This window comes from Pelmatolapia mariae, linkage group LG18 (assembly GCF_036321145.2).
Source record: "Pelmatolapia mariae isolate MD_Pm_ZW linkage group LG18, Pm_UMD_F_2, whole genome shotgun sequence".
Lineage (NCBI taxonomy): Eukaryota > Metazoa > Chordata > Actinopteri > Cichliformes > Cichlidae > Pelmatolapia > Pelmatolapia mariae.
In genome coordinates, this window is record NC_086243.1 from 16812400 (window position 1) to 16833710 (window position 21311).

At 40.7% G+C, this 21311-nt stretch overlaps 1 protein-coding gene across 2 annotated transcripts; it reads right to left on the minus strand.

The window, feature by feature from the left end:
• Window positions 1-1133: 1133 nt before the first annotated feature.
• Window positions 1134-20514, minus strand: gigyf2 (GRB10 interacting GYF protein 2). Of its 2 annotated transcripts, none has more exons than XM_063461411.1 (29): window positions 20420-20514; window positions 18509-18560; window positions 18181-18337; window positions 17895-17990; window positions 17598-17706; window positions 15584-15689; window positions 15444-15484; window positions 15312-15344; window positions 15065-15166; window positions 14347-14558; window positions 14053-14200; window positions 12771-13010; window positions 12499-12671; window positions 10848-11004; window positions 10580-10746; window positions 10117-10211; window positions 9209-9337; window positions 8970-9100; window positions 8783-8883; window positions 8478-8618; window positions 7772-7930; window positions 7440-7688; window positions 7234-7356; window positions 5976-6212; window positions 4820-5022; window positions 4517-4668; window positions 4207-4415; window positions 1758-1899; window positions 1134-1674 (listed from the first exon to the last, which is right to left on the minus strand). In XM_063461411.1, exons 2-29 carry the CDS (start codon window positions 18544-18546, stop codon window positions 1607-1609), a joined length of 3918 nt encoding a protein of 1305 aa, XP_063317481.1. In that variant the 5' UTR covers window positions 18547-18560; window positions 20420-20514; the 3' UTR covers window positions 1134-1606. The 2 variants fall into 2 exon arrangements, with proteins under 2 accessions (XP_063317481.1, XP_063317480.1); XM_063461410.1 differs by having other exon boundaries at window positions 14990-15166.
• Window positions 20515-21311: the final 797 nt, after the last annotated feature.

The window sequence follows — 21311 nt, forward strand, 5'->3', positions numbered from 1 at the left end:
TGAACTCCCATCTACTTTCAGAACTGTCTTCAGTTAGATAGATTAGTAGATTCAACAAGGTACTGGAAACATTCCTCGCATGACAGCATCACACAGTTGCTGAAGATTTGAGAGCTTCATATCTTCATATCTGCTTTTGTAACGGCACCTGGTGTGGTCTTCTGCTGCGGTCTTCTGCTGCTCAAAACATCCAACCTGTAGCCCATCTCCTTCAAGGTTATTTTGTGCATGCTCTTCTGCATGCCTTGGTTGTTTGAGTTACTGAAGTCACGCTTTCTTTTGTCTTTTTCAGATCATTCCCTGTTAATCCCAGAGATGGATGTATGGGAAAATCCCAGTAGTTCAGTAGTTTCTGAAATACTTAGACCAGCCTGTCTGCATCAACAATCATGTCATGTTTACAGTCGTGCAAGTCACACTAATTCCCCATCATCTTGACCTTGTCCATGTGGTATATGAGATTGTATTAATGAACAGTTGAACAACTGTACCAAACACTGTGGCCAGTCAGTGTATACTACAGCCTCAGCCATTATTTTCTCTCTCTATGGCACGTAGTCATCTTTCTTCTCCCTTCTTATACTTAAACACCAGCAGGTCATCTTGGCCGTGTCTACATGGCTAAATGCATAGATAATTAACTTGTCCCATGGTTCCTAAATTTAATTTCATTAATAGACCCTCTTAATCACCTGGCACTGATTAAATTTCCATGCATACATTTCAAGCTCTTCACAGACAGGATGTCTAAAATGTGGTTTCCTGCAGTGTGACCGGGTTAATGGAAAAAAAATCAGTTACACACATATTTTGCAGTTTTCCTGAATGGTTCAGACACAGGTGTGAACAGCCCACACATCAGACTGTTTTATTATTTCATACTGCAATAAAAAAGTATGACTCCAGCAGATCATTTTCATATATTATAATACAGATGCAGAATTGAAAGTTTATTCTTTAAACAGCCTAGTATTTTACAAGAAATAGATAACTACTTGGAACTTTTGAACTTGTCCTTAAAACAGGACATAAGTGGGCACGAATCCTTGGGCTCTACTTTGCTGTCATTATCCATGAACACCCAGCCAAAAGAGGGAGGAGGGGAGGAAGGGGGGTGCGGAACTAAAGTGTAGGGGGGAACTCAATAAATAAAAACAAAAAACAATGGATATAATCTCCAATCTTTCCCAAGCTACCCCATTCATGTATCCACACTTCAAAATATATATAAAAAACAAAACAAAACAATCAGATACAGTTTGGGCCAAATTTGAAATTTGTTGATTTTGGATGAAGCAGCTGAAGAGATGTCAGCAAATCAGCAGACTCTCCATTAGTTTGACTTCCTTGCTCAGTTGGGCTGGTTGGGGGTATCCATCGACTGTTTGCTCCAGTCTGCTTCTCTTTAGGGTTAAACTTTTAGATGAAAGGTCCATTTGCACCAGGAAAATACGCTCTGCCTCAATGGCCAGAGTACTCCTGATAAAAGGGAAACAGAAAAATAAAGGGTGAAAGTCGAGGAAGCAGTTTGGGGTTCGGGTAAAGCAGCTGCTGTTCAAATTGGATACAGTCAGTGGGGTGGGGGGGTTTGCTTGGCTGCAGTCCCTTAAAAGTCCTCCAAAGTTTCAATCTCTCCCATATTCAATCTCTCAGATGACGCATTCACAGAAAAACCTGAAAATGTAAAAAGAAACAACTCAATTAGCACATGAAACATAAAAAAAGTCATCATTTTTCAGATGGATGTTTGTCCTAACCTAGTAGGCTGGGGTCTGCCCGGACCATCTTCTGCTTCTTTTTCTTCTTCCCTGAGGTGACTGTCTCAAAGCGCTGCTGCTGCCCACTCGTATGGTTGGACTGGTAAACTGATGAAGATCCTGTTCCACCCCAGACAGAATCCTTGGAAAGAGAGAAACTTGCACTTAAAAGACGGCTCAGCTCTCAGAGGAAAGGCTCAACGCAGTCCCACTAAATATCGATGAACATAATACCAGTCAGAAACATCTGGAACATCATGAAGTGAAGATGATGAAACCAGAGCTAACAATGCTTCAAAATCACTGTGGAGGGAAATGAAGTGCGAAATAATAGGAACTGCCACCAGTGACAGTGTTAAAACTTTCACAAAAGAACTGAGGTGCTAAATGGCTCAAGATGAGCCTAAAAAAAAAAAAAAACGCACCTTTTATTTATTTTTTCTCATGTCAATGTTTCCACTTGAATACATTAAACACACGAGGCTACTGATGCAACCTACTGTAATCGAAACAATAAACATGGGTGAAGGAAGGCGCAATGGTGTCATGTACTGCTCAGTTTGCCCTTTGTTACATATAATTTTTTCCATCAGCGCCACCTTCTGATCAAGGAACAAACTACTCCTGTAATTCTACCCCGACTACTTTTATCATCAGAATCAGCATACTTTATTAATCCCTAGGGAAATTATGTAGGTTACAGTTGCTCCAGTACAGTAACATTAACAAAAACACACTAGACTATTTAACAATACAATATGTTAAGATATAAGGAATAGCACAATATATACAAATCACCAAATAATAAATATCCAGGGTTGACAGATGTGATTATAAATAAATATCAAGAAAATTGACAGCAACATTACCGAGTAAGAAAAGAGTGTGTGCGAAATGGATGTAACTATTGCAGTGTTTACAGTGTACTTTTATTAAACTCTAACCTTTGATTTGAACAAAATTATCATTATTATTATTTTTTTAATGTGTACCATTTATGACCAATAACCTCTGTTCCAGTTTCTGTTTTATGTATCCTTATTTTTAGCAACATAACTGAGGATAAAACACGTTAAGAGACAATCTGACTGCACAGATGGGACAAGCCAGACACCTGATGATTGTTCAGTTAGCTTTAAAAAGTTTACTGGAAGCCTTGCATTTTCTAAATATAGCCAAAAGGCATATGGGTTCACTGAATGGATGCCTCATTTTTCTTCACTACTTAGAAAGAGGCCAGCTCAAAGGTGTGTTAAACAGACAAAGGTGTCAAAGTAACACGTCTGTCACCATAACGTAGTGTTGCATCAGCTTCATAAGTGTAATTTTACAGATTATAGTATGATTAAAATCCTGGATGCTCAAAAATCACATCTTAAAAGTAAAACTATGATATACTACACTCGGTCCACTTTAATCCACAAATATATATATATATTTTTTTTTTTGATAAATATGAGCTATCAAACTTTTCAATTAATGGGAGTTTGCTTTGGAGGAGTGACTGTGTATGTAAGCATGAACGGTCATACAGTCAAGGCAGAGTCTTTATTCACATATTTAACTGAATTCTTTGGTGTTTTTGGCTATTTGATAAACTAAATTGTATTTTACCTTTTAATAAAAACCACTTATATATAAAAAAAAAAAACAACTTACTAAAATCAGCCCAACCCTGATGGTAGAAGAACAAAACCTGTTAATATGCTGGTTAATATGCTCAAGCACTTTGCCATAAATTCCACTTTTACAAAATTATGACACCGAGTTTTTAGTGCCATTGTAAACAACACTGTTAATGCGCAATATTGATGTGACATTGGGAGGTGTTGGTGTACTGGACCGCATTGCATTTAAAAGTGTTCCTAATATTCTGCCTCCCTCATTTGTGGTAATGTGGTGGAAAACAATGTGAGAGTGCCCACTGTGTTTACAGTTCAAAGAAACCACTACACTCAGATTATTCTTCGAATAAACGAAAATGATTTTCATTCGCGTGTCAGGTTTTATACAAACAAAAGGTGAAGTGCTGCTCTGACTACAGACAACATAGAAGAAAGGTTGCCTTCATGTTTTAGTAAAGGCCACATGGATTAATCCTTCATAACATTGATGTATTGATAAAATTCACCTTTTCGACAATCTTTTTTTAATTATTTAAAAAGAGCAGGCTAAAAAAAAGAAAAGAAAAAAGAAGTGCCATGTTGGCACTTGCTATGACTTAAGATTTATAAATTAGCCGATTATCACGGGAAAAAACCCCAAAAAACATTTTTATGGATGGCATCTTTCTGGGGTCATCTAAAGGGTGATGCAACAGTTTTAGTTTTTGCATACAGCCAGAAAAGCCACATAAGTGAAGTGAAACATCACTTTCACCTCATTATAAGTCATATATGGAAGTGAGACATTTGGTGTAACAACCCTTGTTCTTGTAAGTCCTGCTCACCTGCTGTTGCTGCTGCTGCTGCTGCTTGAGGGCTTGCTGTTGTTTCTGTGGTGCCTGTTTCTGTTGGTTAGCGTTCTGTTTGGCACGACGTTCTAGGAACTGCTTGGCAAAGTCCTTGGCCTCGGGAGTGTCCCCCAGGTAGGCCCTGATGTAGTCGTGCACCTCGTACGGAGAGTCCACTTCTTTGAGGAAAGATGCAAACGTAGGAACTGGCAGAGAGGAGGAGGAGAATATTTGTGTTTGGCTTCCAGAAAGGGCCCATTAATAGTTCCTGGTGGGATGACTTTGTAAATCATATTTAAAGACTCACCATCCAGGTTGTTGGCCGTGTTGAGGGTGTGCAGAGTCTGCTCACACCATTGCATGAACGTGTCCTGTTGACTCTTGTTGACACCTTGAAACAACTTTAGCAGCTTCTCCTCCTCCTCCACCTTCTTATTGGCTCGCCCACTTAAAGAGTTACTTCATGTGCACAAACAAATGAAAGAGGAAGACAAAGTAAGTCACTAAGATCTGCGTGTTACTCATCATATCCCTCACGCTGCAAATCATGCTATTCATCACAGCCTGTGACTAAGAGGGTTTGTAAAGTTTTGCCACTCTAAATAAATACCTGAGGTTGGCGTTGCCTTTATTGTTCTTCTGCGCGTTGCCTTTTCGGGTCTGTTGAGGTTGCTGGACAACTTCCTTCACAGCCTCATCCCAGAAACCCATATTTGAGTTGTGGGTGTCACCCCAGATGCTGCTGGAGTCCGAGCCCCAGTTAGTGCTGCTGCTGGTGTTAACAGACCCCCACACAGAGTTACTCAGAGAAGTCTGTGAAGAGAGCCAGACACGTCTCAGATTAATTGGCCCATTACATTCATGAGATATCAGTACATTAGTTGGTATATAAAATGCCTAAAATGGTAAAAGACAATTTAAAGTTTCCAAAGAAATTGACTGATGTGATAGTTTTGTCCATCTATCAGTTCAAGAACCCAAACAGATTGATTTCTTAAGAAATAAAAAGTGTAAAGCTTCACAGCTTAAAAGTCAGAACAAGGATGAGTTGCAAATATTTGGTTTTCTTACAAAGTAACAAAACAAACAGATAATGCGAAAATCTGCTGATGCTGAAAATCTGCGGATTTTGCCGATTCATCATCAGTGAAACAATATAACTGGTGTAGTTGCTGGAATTCCTTTTTGCAGAAGTGAAATGTAAAACCAGAAGAACAACAATTACTGCCTTGTGGTTAAAGTGCCTCCAATAGGGAGGGAGGGAGGGACAAAGAAAGACGTTCTACATTACAGCCAGGAAAGTGTTTCTGCAGATCATGATGATGCCACAGATGATTACTTCGTTTTTTGACTAATGTGTTCAAAGTTTCACCCGACTGGCTTCTGAATTCTTCAGCTGTGGCTTAAACAGACCATCAATTTCTAATCAGTTTATCTCTGGTTTCAAGTAAACATCTGTGCCAAATCTGAAGAAACATCTGAGGTATGCCTCTGATCACAGCTGTTGCTCGTGCAGAAGCATAAAAACAGCAGCAGATTTGTAAAGTCACTAATTAAAAAAAAACCCAAAAAACAAACAAATCACAATTTTGTCAACTCCTGGGATTTAAACGAAAATTTCATTAGTCAATATTTTGGATGTTATTAATGATATTCTGGCTTAAAATGCTGACTCCACTAACGACTCATAAACAGCTCTGCTTTTCTACGAAGCTCTTATTCTGTTTCAGCCAACAATATCTTGTGTTATTGTTTGTGTCACATACAGTTCTGTTTTGAGTGCGCGTCTGTGGGGCAACAATAGGATGTTGTTGCTGCTGTTGCTGCTGCTCCTTCCGCTGTTTCATCTGCTGGGCTTCCTCCCTCTGAATCTCCAGCAAAGACTTGGTGGCAACTGGCTGTTTGGCCATGTTACCCCAACCTGACAGCTTGGCATGAGGCTGCTGAGCCTGCTGCAGGGCCTGTTGCTGTAGCTTAAGGATCTCTTGCTGCTGACGTCGCTGCTGTGAAGTGAACACAGTATTAATATACATATAAACACATATACACATATATAGAAACAGCATCTCAACAACAAGAAACAAAGTACTGATGACAGATGATAGACCATTATTGCTAAAAGTATTCGCACACGTACAAACTTGAGCGATGTCCCATTCTTAATTCATATGGTTTGATATGATGTTGGTCCACCCTTTGCAGGTAAAACAGCTTCAACTCTTCTGGCAAGATATTCCACAAGTTTAGCAGTGTTCATGGGAATTTTGCACCATTTTTCTGGAAGAGCATTGGTGATGTCAGACTGACTTGTTGGATAAGAAGGCCTGGCTTGCAAACTCTGCTCTAATTCATCCAAAAGGTGTTCTTCTCTTGGGTTGAGGTCAGAATTCTGTGCAGGCCAGTGAAGTTCTTCGACACCAAACTTGCTTATCCATGTCTTTATGGACCTTTACTTTTTGCACTGGTGGGCAGTCGTGTCGGAACAGGATGGGGTCATCCACAAAGTGTTCTCACAAAGTTGCGAGCATGAAGTTGCCCAAAATGTCTTGGTATGCTGAAGCATTCAAAGTTGCTTTCACTGCAACTAAGTGGCCAAGCCCAACCCTGAAAAACAACCCCACACCATAATCCCCCTCCACTAATTTTACACTTGGCACAATGCAGTCAGACAAGCATCGTTCTCATAGCAACCACCAAACCCAGACTCATCCATCAGATTGAAAGCGGGATTCATCACTCCAGAGAACACATCTCCACTGCTCTAGAGTCAAGTGACAGCATGCTTTACACCACTGCATCTGATGCTTTGCCTTGCACTTGGTGATGCCTAGGTGCTTGATTTTATACACCTGAGGCCATAGAAGTGACTGGAACATGTTAATTCAATGATTTGGATGGGTGAGTGAATACTTTTGGCAATTCAGTGTATGAAAGTATAATATAGTGTATACAGACTGGTTACACTTTTGAAAAGCACATAACAGCAGCAGTTCACTGAAAATTAAACTGGTCCACTCTTCTTACCTCCTCCCGCGCCTGTCGTTCTCTCTCTTCCTCCAATTTCTGGATCTCGGCCAATGACAGGGCATTCTGAGTCTGGTTTATAGTGTTTGGTGACTGCTGGCCCCACTTTGATGAGGATGGAAGCTGTGGACCAGGATGAGGCATTTTGTAAACTTTAAAGTCATCTCGTACTCTGTATTTTTAATAAATAAGGGTTATGTTTATACCTTCATTTGTGCAAGCTGCTGCTGTTGCTGCTGCTGTTGCTGCAGCCTCCTGAGGGCCTCTTGTTGCTGTTGTCTCTGTCTCTGCAGCTCCTGCTGTCTTTGGGCCTCCTGCTCTCTCCTCTTTTGCTCTTCCTGTTGTTGGGCCAGGGCAGCTGCCGCTGCAGCAGCTGCCGCCTCTTCCTCTGCTCGCTTCTCTTCCTCACGCCTCCGCAATGCCTCCAGTTCCTCCTGCTTTCTGCGCTCCTCTTCCTGGTGAAGCAGATACAAAAGCCCAATAAGCTCAGTGCTGGGTTCAAGAAGAGGAATTATTGGACACGATTTTGTACCCTTACCTGTTTGCGTAGAAACTCTTCTCGCTTCTTTCTCTCCTCCTCTTCCCTCCGCCGTTCTTCTAATCTTCGAAGAGCTTCCTCCTGTGCCATTCTTTCCTCTTCCTCCTTTTGTCTCCGATGTGCTTCTTCCTGTTCCCTTTGCCGTCTTAGTGCCTCCTCCTTAAAATTCACAATGTTGTGTCAGTTCGAGCCTCACACCAAATGAACAAATCAAATGGTGACTCCAAAACGTAAAAACCCAACTGATATCTTTCTTTTGACTACCCAGTGGTTGTTGTCATTGGAACGCAACATGAATAAAGCCTGATTACAGCTAGTCTGTAAACAATATTGCTAGGAATTTGCTAAGCAATGAATGCTTAGCAAATTCCTAGCAACACTGTTTACAAACTAGCTGGTGCCACCTTTTTACGTTACAATGCAACTCTGACATACTGTATCTGTATAAAGCACCTGATATATCAACCCACTTTAACATTGCATTTTGCTGCCCATGTGAATTTTTCACTCTTTACAGTACTGACCTAAGACTCCCTTCATTGGTTAGAATTTATTTAAAAGACAGAAATGAGAGGCCGGAGGTGCAGAAGAGTCTGCCCCCTCTTACACTGTGTGAATAAGAAAACCTCAAAGATTGTCTTTTTGCCCAGTGCCACTAAAACATGTATTCATTCCATTTTTAAGCGCTTCTGTGAAAGCGTTCCACCTGTTTCTGCCGTGCCAGCTCCTCTTCTTCCAAACGTTTCCGTTCCTCCTCCTGTCGAGCTCTCAGGGCCTCCTCCAACCGTTTCCTCTCCTCTTCCTCCCTTTTAGCTCTCATTTCTGCCTCACGCCTCTCCAGCTCCAGCTGACACACAGCAAAATAATGAATTAAGGCATTGTTCACAGAAACATGATTTCAAAATAATAGTCGGACATTTCAGACTTCTATTGCTGTATTCCAAACTTCTGAGATTTTTAGAGGTTAGTAGAGACACTGTAAAACACTCGTAGACAAAGATTTTTAATCACCTTTGCATTCTTTGCCTTCTCAAACTGTTGCATCTGCTCAATAGTTGGAGCCTGTGCCATGGAGTCTATGGGTAAATCCCATACGCTGCTGCTATCCCACGCTGTTGAGAATGATTCAATTTTATACATTACACTTGCCACAAAAACACATTTCCATCACTTCGAGATACTAAAGTAAGAAACTCACTGCTCTGAGCAGCTTGTTGGAGGTTATTTGTGCAGGAAGCCTGAGTAGACGGGTTCTGCATTTCCCACACAGAACCAGAGTCTTGTACAGACAGAGATCGGGTAACAGGAGGTAGGAGGCTCTCAGATGCTCTACAGTAATATAAAGCAAACACATTAATGGATCCAGTTTCCCTTGATGTCTCTAGAGGTAACATTTTTAAACACTGAAATACTTATGATAATAATGATGCTATCAACCTTATTTTAAGAGCCTGGTATTGCTGTTGAAGCAGGTTGATCTGCTGTTGATGCTGCTGCTGCTGCTGAAGAGGAGCTGAGCTAAGAGCTGCAGCTTTCTGCTGGGCCAGGGCCTGAGCATACTGCTGCCTAAAGGGAGGAAGATGGGTAGATAGTGATTAGAAGAAAAGCAGTATAGTGGCTGGGGGTTTCGTAGTGCTGAATCAAAGCAAAAGCGGCATGGGTTTGAACACTTTCAACCCGTTCATGTGGAGTTTGCCTTTTCTTCCTGCTGTGTTGCAGGTTTTGTCTGGGAGCTCATGTTTCTCTTGGCATTAAAAACATTCTAGAAACCTTTTGTTGGTAAATAAAACCACAAATAATGTGGACAGTTCATAGTTCCAGCAAGCAAGGCAGCTATTAATAAATAAGATGGCATTCACCAAAGTCAGATGCTGATATTTATGCATTGTGTCAAATCAATGTTGGACCAGCTGCTTCTCCTTTCAGCTGCTCCCTTTAGGGGTCGCCACAGCAGATCATCTGTCTTCATCTGACCCTATCTTTAGCATCCTCTTCTGTCACACCACACCCTCTGCATGTCCTTCACTACAGCCATAAATCTTCTTGTCCTCACTAGCTAAACTGGAAATTTTTTTTTAAACCAACTCAATGTTTGATGAAGTGTAGAGTCAATAAAACTATTATTTTTTATTCGAAAGAAGTTATTGTTATTGTTGCACAGAAAGCAAGAATAAATAAGCAATAATGTTTCAACTTAAACGGGAACTCTACCAGTTTTACACACCACAGTCTGTCTGCAGGTCTTGGGCAGTAATACTTTATATGTAAACCAATTTGCCAATTTGTTGCTTCAAAGTGAGCTGTGTGAATTTGCTGATGTAGTGTCAGATCTGAGCCTGGCATACCTGAGAAGGTATTGATATTGGAGCTGCTGTAACTGGTAAAGGTTGAGAGCAGTGAGCTCCTGGTGTCTCTTCAACCTCTCTTGATCCCCATCTCCCTTCAAAACATAAGAAAAAAGAATTACAATAAAAATCATATGTTTTTAAATCAAGTTGGAGAAAAAAGCAAAGCATTAAAAAGCTTCTGATCCCCCTCTCCATCTTTCTAGCTGCCCATCTAATTCAGCATCACAGGGAGGCTTGAACTGTTGAACTGCTTGAAATCCGAAAAGAGTTCATCTTATATTGTGCTTTAAAAGATAATACAAGGAGGTTTCCTTGTTTCCATACACGTCCTTCTATTTTAAAAAAAAAAGACTACTACGCCACCTACAGGATAAAAGGTAGTACTGATTCTACTTCTGATTTGAAAAACAGTCACTCCACATTTAAGAATCAAATGGAGCACACTTTGCAGGATACTTACCTGTAGAGGTGGAGGTGCATGACCTGGAGTAAATGGTACCCTGCCCCAGATCTTCACAATCTCTCCCAGAGGCTGAAATACTTCATCACACCCTCTTTTGACCAAAAGGCTCATTGTGAAGTACCCAGCCTGAAACCACTCTGTCATCTCATGGTTACTGAATGGACCTAAAGGAGCACAAAAAGACAGCAGAAAACATTCAGGAGTCTGTTTTTAAGACAAAACTACAATCTAAGCTACACTCTGACCAGATGAAGTCCAGGCTTACCCTGTATCTCCCCCTGGGGGTCTTTGTAAAACCACTTGAGAGCAGCTTCATGGGTCAGAGGCAGGCCTGCAGACTTGGGCTTCTCTGAAGTCTTTGCTGCAAGTCTCTCATCATCCACCCCACTGTCCTGTAGGTACGCTACCATCTTTTCCGCCTCCTGGAAAGGATTTTTTTTTTTTTTTTTTTTAAAGAAAGGCATTAAAATTACTCCTAAGCTAAATCAAAACTGACACAAAAGACTGCCTCATCTCAGATGATTAAATAAAAACATAACAGCTGTTTCTGAGCAAAGAGTTGCTTTTAAAAACTTGTTAGAATGGTCATTAACTCTGGGGTCCAGGGAATAATTGGCCACTTTTGATTACTTTTGATTTTACCTTTATATTTCACCTTCAAAAACCTTTTATCTTGCCTTGTTTGGTATCATTATTTTCAGCGCAACCTCAAATATCTGGAATTGGAGTTATTTTTTCATTTTGACATACTATATTAGTACAATTGATCTGAATCTAGACAAAAAATTAAAAATCCGAGTAGAAAAAAGTTATATTTTTTACTGTACAAACCACAAACATGTTTAACGAATCATTTTCATAACTTGAAATGCAAATAGAAATTGCAAATTTCTAAAAATTATGCACAAGTTTTGCAAACAACAAAGTTATATGGTACTATTTACCTAAAAATGCAGCCAAGGTCTCAGGTGTTTTTTTATATATAACCATTTAAAACTATTTACAGAACAATCAGGTGTGCTGCATCAAATAAGAAGGCACACAAATTATTTGTGCCACTCCAAAGTTTCTGTCCACTATAAGACAGAATTCCACAGGCCTAAACCCTGCAGGTCTGACAACAGGAGGTGTATCAGTCCTGTTTTCCATGTGGAGACAGCGTTTACACTGGAATATGCCTTTTGTGGCTTTTTTGGATCAACTGTGACATTCAGCAGTATAACTGATGCACAAAACAAAACAATGACTACACTACACACTAACTATAGCCTCCAAACACAATAAACGTCACTAATGTCTCACATATGAAAACTCGCTCTGTCTCTTTCTTTCGCTCGCCCGCTTTCTCTTGCCAGTGCCGCTCCTAAAACTTCCCTCTCTTCCTAAACAACCAAGTGCCACATGTTGCCATATCATTTTTTGATTGACTAACATGGTACACTTTAACACCAATAGGGAAGGGGTGTTTTTCTTTTTTTACTCGCAAGCGGAGAGCGTTTGCTAGCGCTGTCCTTAGAAAACGCCGTTTTCACCGTTTCTTCCCGCTGTAAACACCACTGTTTTGTTCAGAAAAAAAAAAACATCGCGTGTATTTTTTATCATAACTCTGGTTTTATGTGGCCTATCGACACAATTTAAAAACTGGTATATAGTTTGAAGTCCGCACTTTTGACCCAAGCTGAAATGGAGACTTTGGGTCGCTGCATCGTCTTAAATTGGTCATGTGAATTTGATGAACCGGCGCGTCCATAGACCACAGAGGGTTAATGAAATTAGTCAAATGTCTGGTATTATAATATTCTTGATATAGTTTCTCCTTTAGCAACAAGATTATAACTGATCTCATGAATGTGGATTTCTGGTTGATGACCACAGTCCTGCTGACACACCTTCACGATAAAAGTTTACAGAATTACCTGTTCAAAGTGTTTTAGTCCCTCGTCTTCATCAGTGTCATGTGACACAGTGGTGGGCCTGCCAAAAGGTGCCATTATATTTGAAGGAAAGGGTAAAGGATTGTTCATTGGCACAGAAACCTCTATGGGCTTTTGCTGTGGTATATGGAGAGTAGGTGATGGAGCAGAAACGTCTGTATGGAAAAAAACAAAACAAAAAACAGATGTTTGTATTTTTGGCACATGCTGAAAAAATAAGTAATATTTACAGTGAAACTGCATAAAAGTCCCACCTGTAAGGGTGGTAGAAATGTGGGTCATAGGAAGAGATTCCAGTATGCTATTAGACATGGGGACATGCACAGGGACTTTGCAGGGCTCTGGGGGGAGTTCCAGGGGTGGCTGTCGCTCAGCTGGCCTCTCAAGGTCTTCTGTCCTGCTGGGCGGGTTTGGGGACAAAGACTGAGCAGGAGAATGGGGCTCTGAGACAGTTGGAGGAACAGGTGGGGCCTCCTCTGGTACTCTAGCCAACTCTAAAGTGAAAATTACAAATCACAATATGAAATTGTCATAAATAATAATTAGGTTTTGTAATATTAAAAAATGTGTATTAAAATGTGTGCGTTGTGTCAACAGTGATTAGTTGATATTGTATCACATCCACATAATTTTCCCCATTCTTTTGTCATGTTTGAATCACGCCTTTAAACAGCCATCATTTTATTTTAGAAAAATGGTTGAAGCACAAAACAGGCCAGCATCTGCAGAGCAATCCATTGTGTCTTTTGGTGTCCTTGAGACTGTGCCCGAAAGACTCCCTAAAATTTCTCCTTACAGACAATACTTGGACTGAAAGTATATTAATCTGCGACTGCTGGGAGGTATATGAAATTTTTGCATTAGTACATCTCAACCAGTTTCCAGTCAACATGCTGGTCTACTAATGCTAGGCTCATACTGCAAGACCTTATAAATCACTGAAATCTGACTGATGACAAGTATTTTTCTTGAATCTTATGTTACTGGTCATACTGCGGCACTCACACTAAAATCCGGTTCTGGAAACTGCAGACAAAATGTTCGAACTACGAGAGATTTTTTTTTTCCCCTTCTGTACATCAAAACAAACTGGCGGGAAAAAATTAAAAAAAACAAAATGTAATGCATGATATTTTGCATATCCCACAAACTTCGAGTCATTTCTTGTTCTTCTCAATGGCTGACATTTACCAATCCACAGAAGCTCAGACTTTGTGCTGATTTCAAGCATACCAGAAAATATAAAGGCTCCTAGGATGGTTCTTGGAGTGGGTGAAGCCATGTCTGTGGCTGCTCTGACCTGAGCAGTGATTTGGTTACAATCTGGCTCAGAGCTCTAAAGTTCGTACAGGAGCGTAAGAGACCGCCATCACCCTGAAGGCTGAGCTTGGCTTAGGGGAATGCCATTTCCCAAAAGTGAAACGGCCCAGTCTTTTTGTGCGCTTCATAAAAAGACTTTCATTTCCAAAATGCTTACAAAACTCTGAGTCTTACAGTCTATTTAGATGTACTTCTATGTTTTAAACCGTGACTGACCTTTTCGGTCAGCTTCTCTTTTGGCCTCGGTTTCTGTCTCTTTGGTCTCCTTGGGTTGGCAGTCTTCGTCCTCCAGGCCCTCTTCACACACTTCCAAGGTTTTGAATTCAATCTCTGCCTCTTCCAAGATTGGCTCCTTGGAGGCTTTCTGATATTACAAAAAAAAACAAAACAAAAAAACCCACTTTTGAAAATTTGGCACACATGTCCCTTAAAGCCGTTAGTGTTTTGAAGCCAGTTGAAGCTAGTCAAGTTTGGCCATTTATCAGTATAATGGTTTCTGCATGAAATTACCTTGAGTGAGAGAAATGCTCCAGATGAGTCAAAGGTGCCTGCCTCCTCGTCTGCATCCTCCAGACACCACTCTGGCAGGCTGTCCCTCTCATCTTCAAGGCTGCCGCTGCCTGACCTTGGCCTCCGGTAGCCACGCTCGTCTTCTCTTGCATCAAATGGGAAACGGCGACGCTGGTCTGGGTGTTCCCGCCACCCTGCTGACCGAGGCCCATCTGGGAAGACAAAATAAATTTTAAAAAAAACATTGGAAAATAATGAGAAAACCATTTTACTCATGATATACTTTAACTTCATGCAGATGTTCAGCAGTAATACATTTGCCTGTGCAAGTGAAAAGCAGTTTAAAATACAGAATCAATGGTGAAGAATCACTCATCTCACTCTAAGCACGCTTTGTTGGTTGGTACTTTATAGAAGCAGTAAATTACTGACAGCCAAGCTAACAAAACACCCATGATACAGAAAGAGGTGGAGCTGGAGAATTCAACTGAATTCAACTTTGTGTGCTATCATGAATACCAAAAAGCAACCAGCAGTTTGGCTGTGAAACAAAAAACTTTTTTCTCAAACAGGCAGTGGCAGTCACCACAAATACATTTATCAGAGATAAATGTATCGGTAACGTGGACTGTGCAGTGCCCACCTGGGCTTGGGGGGCACCACCGGTCATTGTCCCGCCGAGAACCTGCCGGGCGCCAGCCCCCCTCATCATCCTCACCATTCTGATCATCACGAGAAGTACGCCAGTTCTCACTTTCTGAACGCGTGAAGTCGTGCTTCCTCGGGAGTCCTGCTCCACCGTCCTCATAATTACCTCGCACTGAAAACGATGGAGTGAAAGGTAAATAATGATTATATCGACAATGAGATCATAATTTATGTTACCAAACTCATGCCTCATCGACATTCTTCAAAAATCTCAACTTCCTATTGGTCAAAAGTTCAACTTGCATAAACACACTTACTGTGATTGATCTGAAAATGTCCTGGAGCAGCATCTGTCACAAAAACAAAAGCAACAAATAGATAAGCTAAGAGCAATCGCCCCAAAAGATCACCACGTATTGATTATTTGAGGAGCAAAATGTGACACCAACCTGGGTCTTTTCGACCTGGTTTTTCAAACCTTCTATCTCCCCTATTGATAGAAAGAAAAGTCATTATATAAAATCATGACTGTTATGCTGAAAGGAAAAAAACCTCAAACTTTGACAGGAAAAGATGAACATTTTAATACCTTTCTTCCCAGCTTTGGGAGCGATGCATCTCCCTTACTCCACGACCAAAACCTTCCACATCGTCAAAACTTCTTTGGTAAAACCCTCCATCTCCTCTGCCCCGACCTGAAAACAATCACAAACACTAATGAGATTCAGTTTCTCATAATCATATTCCACAGACTTTCCTTTGGTTAGGATATTTAACACTGTTATAAAGGAACAAATGCAGCTAAGATACTCCAGCAACTCCTCTTGCAAATTATTTGCATTCAGCATTATATTCATCAGCAGAGGAGTTCTACCATGGTCCATAAACCCAAATCTGCTGAATCATGATGCTGTACTCTCCATTCACATTTTTATCCAGAGGTGTACAAGAAAGCAGCTCCTGAGATTTTTAATTGAATCTTTTCTCTCATGACTCACAGACAACACCCTTGAACAAGGACAAATCAGTTTGGCTGATGAAGTATTCTGCAATGTTTTACTGCCATAGTGAAGAACAATAACTTACTTTCAGACTTTTTTGTGTCACTATGACTAACTTTCTATTTATAATTAAACTGCCTATCTATATAGCTATAGCGTGACCTCTTGGTCAAACTTTAAAGTATTAGTTCAGGAAAAGTATGCCTGACGTGACCAATGCCAGTAACAAAAGTTCTTTTGTTTATGAATATTAATAGCTATTTCTGATTAATATTTAACCTCACCCACACTGTGTATGTAAAACTGAACATGTCGACAGGAAAAGATCAACAGTCCTGACATCAGGGCCTTAAATTGTTTAAAAAAATATATAAATAAATAATCTGAATCTCAAGACCAAACTCTGGTAGCTGGTAACATAGCAGTTTCTATAAAAGACATTTGTTTCTTAACATGTTATATTTTAGAAAATTATTACAGATAAAAGGTTAAGTCTTTGAACTAAGTCAAAGGTCAATGTGAAATCATAGTGACATACTGTTGCCACAAACTTAACAAGACCTCTGTCTAACACTGCAACATTACTGGAGTTCATTAGCATGCAAGTATCTTGAAATATTACACCGATCCTTATTGCAGCCTACAGCTTGCAAGCTAGCCATGCCATCATTATGTAAATGCATCATCTTATTATTTACAATTTCCAAGAATGATGAGCTAAAGAAGAGGTAGACTGATTTTGTGAAAAGCCATGTAGATGGAAAGCTGAGAATTACCAGCAACACCCACCTCTCCAGTCACCGGTTTACACCAGGAAATTTTACAAATTTCCTTTGGAATAATCTGGGATTCACAGATGAACACTTTATGTTCAGCAGAAGGCAGAATGTATATACTTTGCTCCAAGGCTGACTAACAGTAATTTCTTTTACTATGGTGTGAGAAAACACTCATTTTTTTTTTATAGATTTGCATTTTGACTACGTCTAAACAAACGTCCGTCTGCTTTCACAGACAATCTTCCACCTTTAGGGCACATCAGTGCGAGGCAACATTTTGCTGAGTAAGCACATCACCTACAGGATACTAGTATTACACTATACTGTCTCAAACTCTGGACACACTGCCAGGCTGTTTTAAAGGCACTTTAACTGTATCCAGTTGTGATGACTTTCCTGAAACTGCATACACACATCAACTACACACAGATGTGTCTGTTATACTGTGGGGGCACTTGGATGTAAAACCTTGGTTCTGTTTCTTCCTTTATTTTATAGAGGGAAATCAAATAAACGTGTGGGAGCTTCTGGACTGGCATCTAAAGGCCTTTAACTTCCCTGGACAAATTTGCAGGATTTATTTTTTGAACCAAGCTCAGTTTTTCAGCTCCAAATAAACAGATCTGACCAATCAGACCACTGCATTTGGTAATAAGTACCCTTGTAGCTCAAAACACTCTTGTTGGAAGAACACAGCCTCATTTCTCCAACAAAGAATTAAACCTGTCTGTCTAGAAATTAAATCCAACATATTACTTCTCCTTGAAATTATAAAAGGAACCATAACTTACTCATGTATTCATGAGCTTAGATACATTCTTACCTCTACCCCTTGAAGTACTTCGGCCTCTTGGTGCCCCTGCTATCAGCCCACTTCCACGCCCCGTGAGCCGAAGTACAGCTGCACTGTTTACAGACATGGAAAAATTTCTCTGCAAATACAAACAGAAGGGAGGGGAGCAAACGAAGGGGAAGCCAAGTCTCAGCTCTTGTCTTTGTATCCGCTCTGTATTATAAAGCTAAATTAGTAAATGCAATGCATATGCCATTAAAATAATAATATTGCAATTGGCCTCAAGCCAGCTTGACATTAATGTCATTGTTCTGATCTGGTTGATACCTGTTCCTCCTCTGTAAAAGACACGAGTGCCAGAGGTGGCAGGGGCTCCTCTTGCAATATGGGCAGAAACTCCTTATCGTGTAGGTCTATAGGGATCTGGACAACACAAACGCACAGTACAAGTTTTCACCATTAAGATCCATTTCATTCAATTTTCAAAGACTATTACAGCACAAGAAAATATGGGGGATGAAATTCAATCTTGGCAGTCACACACTTTGTATGAAAATCACAATGGCTACGATCTTGCGTCAACATCTAACGCTGACGTTACGGACGTACCCACCTTGTTATCCTTTACATAAAGTGCTAACATTTCTTCTCTCCCGTAGCGATATTCTGCAAGTTTATACTTTGGCAATGCAGGTGAGAGGGGTGGAGAGGCAACAGCATTGCTGCTTCCACCACCACTGCTGCCTCCTCCTCCAGACAGGGCACGCAGCCTTGCAGACAGAGACAAAGCAGTAAAAACATAACGGACAGAGAAACATCAATCAAGCAACAGGTCTCAACATGAATGAGAAAACCTGCACTAGGCCCAAGCAGAAAACCAGTTTCACAACCTAAAAATCACTTCATCCACACTAATTATTAAATCACGCCAGTTCAATTACCATTCTGGTCCAAAGTTAAGTGTCTGGGTTTCAGCCATTCTCCCTTGAAGTTCTGCAAATGTGGAAATTGAGGTAAAGGATTAGTGCCAAACATCTGCCATCCCCGCCCCCCCAAAAAAACAACAACAAAAAAGAACACATAGACACTCATGCAGCCTTATACTGCTTACAAGTGTTACTGCATCCATTCAAAATTGGATATGTGCATGTCTTGACTTGGAAACATAAATGGGTATTCCAAAATTGCATGTGGCATAAAAAGACAGGGGAACTGCAGTACTGGTCTGCACCTGTATATACAGTTTTTACTTTAATTGCTGAAAATCTTGAAAACTAAAACTCAGGCATGTCAAACACATTAGGGTTTTGTCCCTGGCTTTAATGCATTTCAACTCCTCAGGCTATGTAGCCCATCCCACAAGCACACAACCAGTGTACAATTTCAATGTGCTAAAGCTATTTTAGGACATCTCTCAGCCTGCAAGGAGGCTGTGGCAGACACCTGTAATTGACGACTGAGGTGGACTTTCCTTCAGCAAAAACAACTCTCCCCAAAATAATCATGTTATGCCAGCATCATTAGTTGTTTGTTTATGCTAGTGTCCCTACTACCAAGACCTTCCCTTTACCCTTAACCTGGAAGCACAGATCTAAGGCACAGGCTTTCCTCAAACATCAGGCACAAAAGGCGACAGCAGACTTACAATAGCCTTGACCATATGGAAACCTGAATAAGCCACGTGTAAGTTGGTAGTTACAGCAATAAATACAGCAACCGGAGGGGGGCTTGCGACATTTGTGGTGTTTCTTCTGTGAGTTTAGGCACACTTTAAAGCTAGACCTTTGACTGGCCGGCTTTATATAACGATACGGGGTGTTTGAAATGATTAACGCGTAATCTGTACACAGCACTATAACTTATCAGTTTTATGAAGTCAACGTACCGTTACAATTTTGTTAAGCAGCTTAAATGGTACAAAATACGAGTGAGCGTTAAACTCCTATAAAGTTTTCGGGAAAGTCACCGAGTCCATCGTTTAACTCCTAACAAAACTACAGCAGTCAAACCCCAGCCTTGATTACGTACTAAGTGAAGTTAATGTTGCTGAATAATGTTAAAGCTGGCGTTGCAATGGCTTTGCTGTGATGGTCACTGAGGAAGGTTCAGCAAATCACCCTCGGCTGCCAGCACTGCGTTAGCCAACGCAGCAAACTAGCAAGTCCTCTAAACACCTAACGTGGATATTTAAAGCATTCACTGCACATTAGTGACTGTCATTATCCAGCATGTTTTCCGACGGTTAAATGCTCATAGTGGGGTTATAGACGTGCGGAAAGGTGGCGGCAGAATTGTAGTTAAAGAGCCGCTTTACTGCATGGTGCAGAGTATTTTTTGCTATCCAGAAAGACGATGGCCAACGGTGGTTATCCCAGCGTGCTAGCTAACTAGTTAGCCAGCAACGTTTAATCCCAACCCTAGCTATCGTATATGTGTGACAAATAAAGGCAGACACGTGTACTGACACCGTTTTAGTTTATCACAAGAGAGTAGGTAAAGCTTATAATTCACATAAACTGTAACACTACTCCGGAATAAGTTAATCCCCCCCTCCCCTCCAATCACCAATGCGTATAGCTAGCTTGCTAACGGGTTAGCCAACTAGCTCCACGCGGCCTCCCGAGCAGCCTGGATCGACGACTACCTTTCCTTGTCAAAACGACCCGCACTTCGCGCGGCTCAGACACGCACACGGAGGCACTGGGGCCCGGTGCTGCAAGGCCAAGTAAACATGGTGGTAGAACCAACAACCCCAAGCGCCCCAGATCCTCGCAATTTGTCCCCCTGACGTGGCGGCTACCTAACGCGAATGATTTTTTCCTCGCTAGTGTGTCAAACTTTGGCTGTCTTACCTCCGCTTGTTCTGACAGCACAAGGTTTGTATACGAGCTGTGTGGCTCTCTCTGGGCTCTCTCTCTCTTCGTTTTCCACAAGATGGCTGAGCGCAGGTCACATGACAGCAGATATATAAACCCGAATGCCGAGGAACGATTTGCTGACTGCTACACACAGTAGCAGCCTGTGGTAACTTTCTGGCTCATAATGTTAATTTTAAATAAAGTGAACTTTGTATTTATCCCTTAAAAATCTTTTCTTGAGAAAAGGACGTGACATGGGCCTCTCCGCAATAAGCCACTGAGCTCAGTATAATGCAAACTTTACATATGTAACACCATATACGAAACATGTTTAAATGGCTCACTGTACAGCAATAATTGTATAGACTACTGCCATACATAAATACAACTGTATGGGAATACTATAAATCCCATTAAACAGCCCTTAAAATTTTAATTTCTGTTTGCTTTATTAATTTGTAGAATGATAGGAAAATAGTGTTGTTTTTGATATGATCCCATATTAAGTAAATACAGGCCCAATATTACTGACATTACTACCGACACGTTAGGTCGGTTAGTTAGTCAGAAATTTCGAGTTTTTCGAGTTCGCGGTTGGAATTTTTGTGTGCAACGCCCGCTTTATCTGATTTCGAAAGTCAGAAAAGCACAAAAAAACAATTTAGCAGTCGAAGATGGCAGCACTGAATATAATCACACATTTTAATGCATATTAAATACCTGCTTGTGTTACTTTCCACAATAATTAGTTAACACAACAAAACAAACCTCATGACAAAGGTGTCACAGCCAGACAAGGATCCTTTTTTTGGTCAGCTTTGAGAACTACCACATTTTACAGTGCAAGGCTGAATACGGTATCCCAGACTCCTTAGACAATAAACAA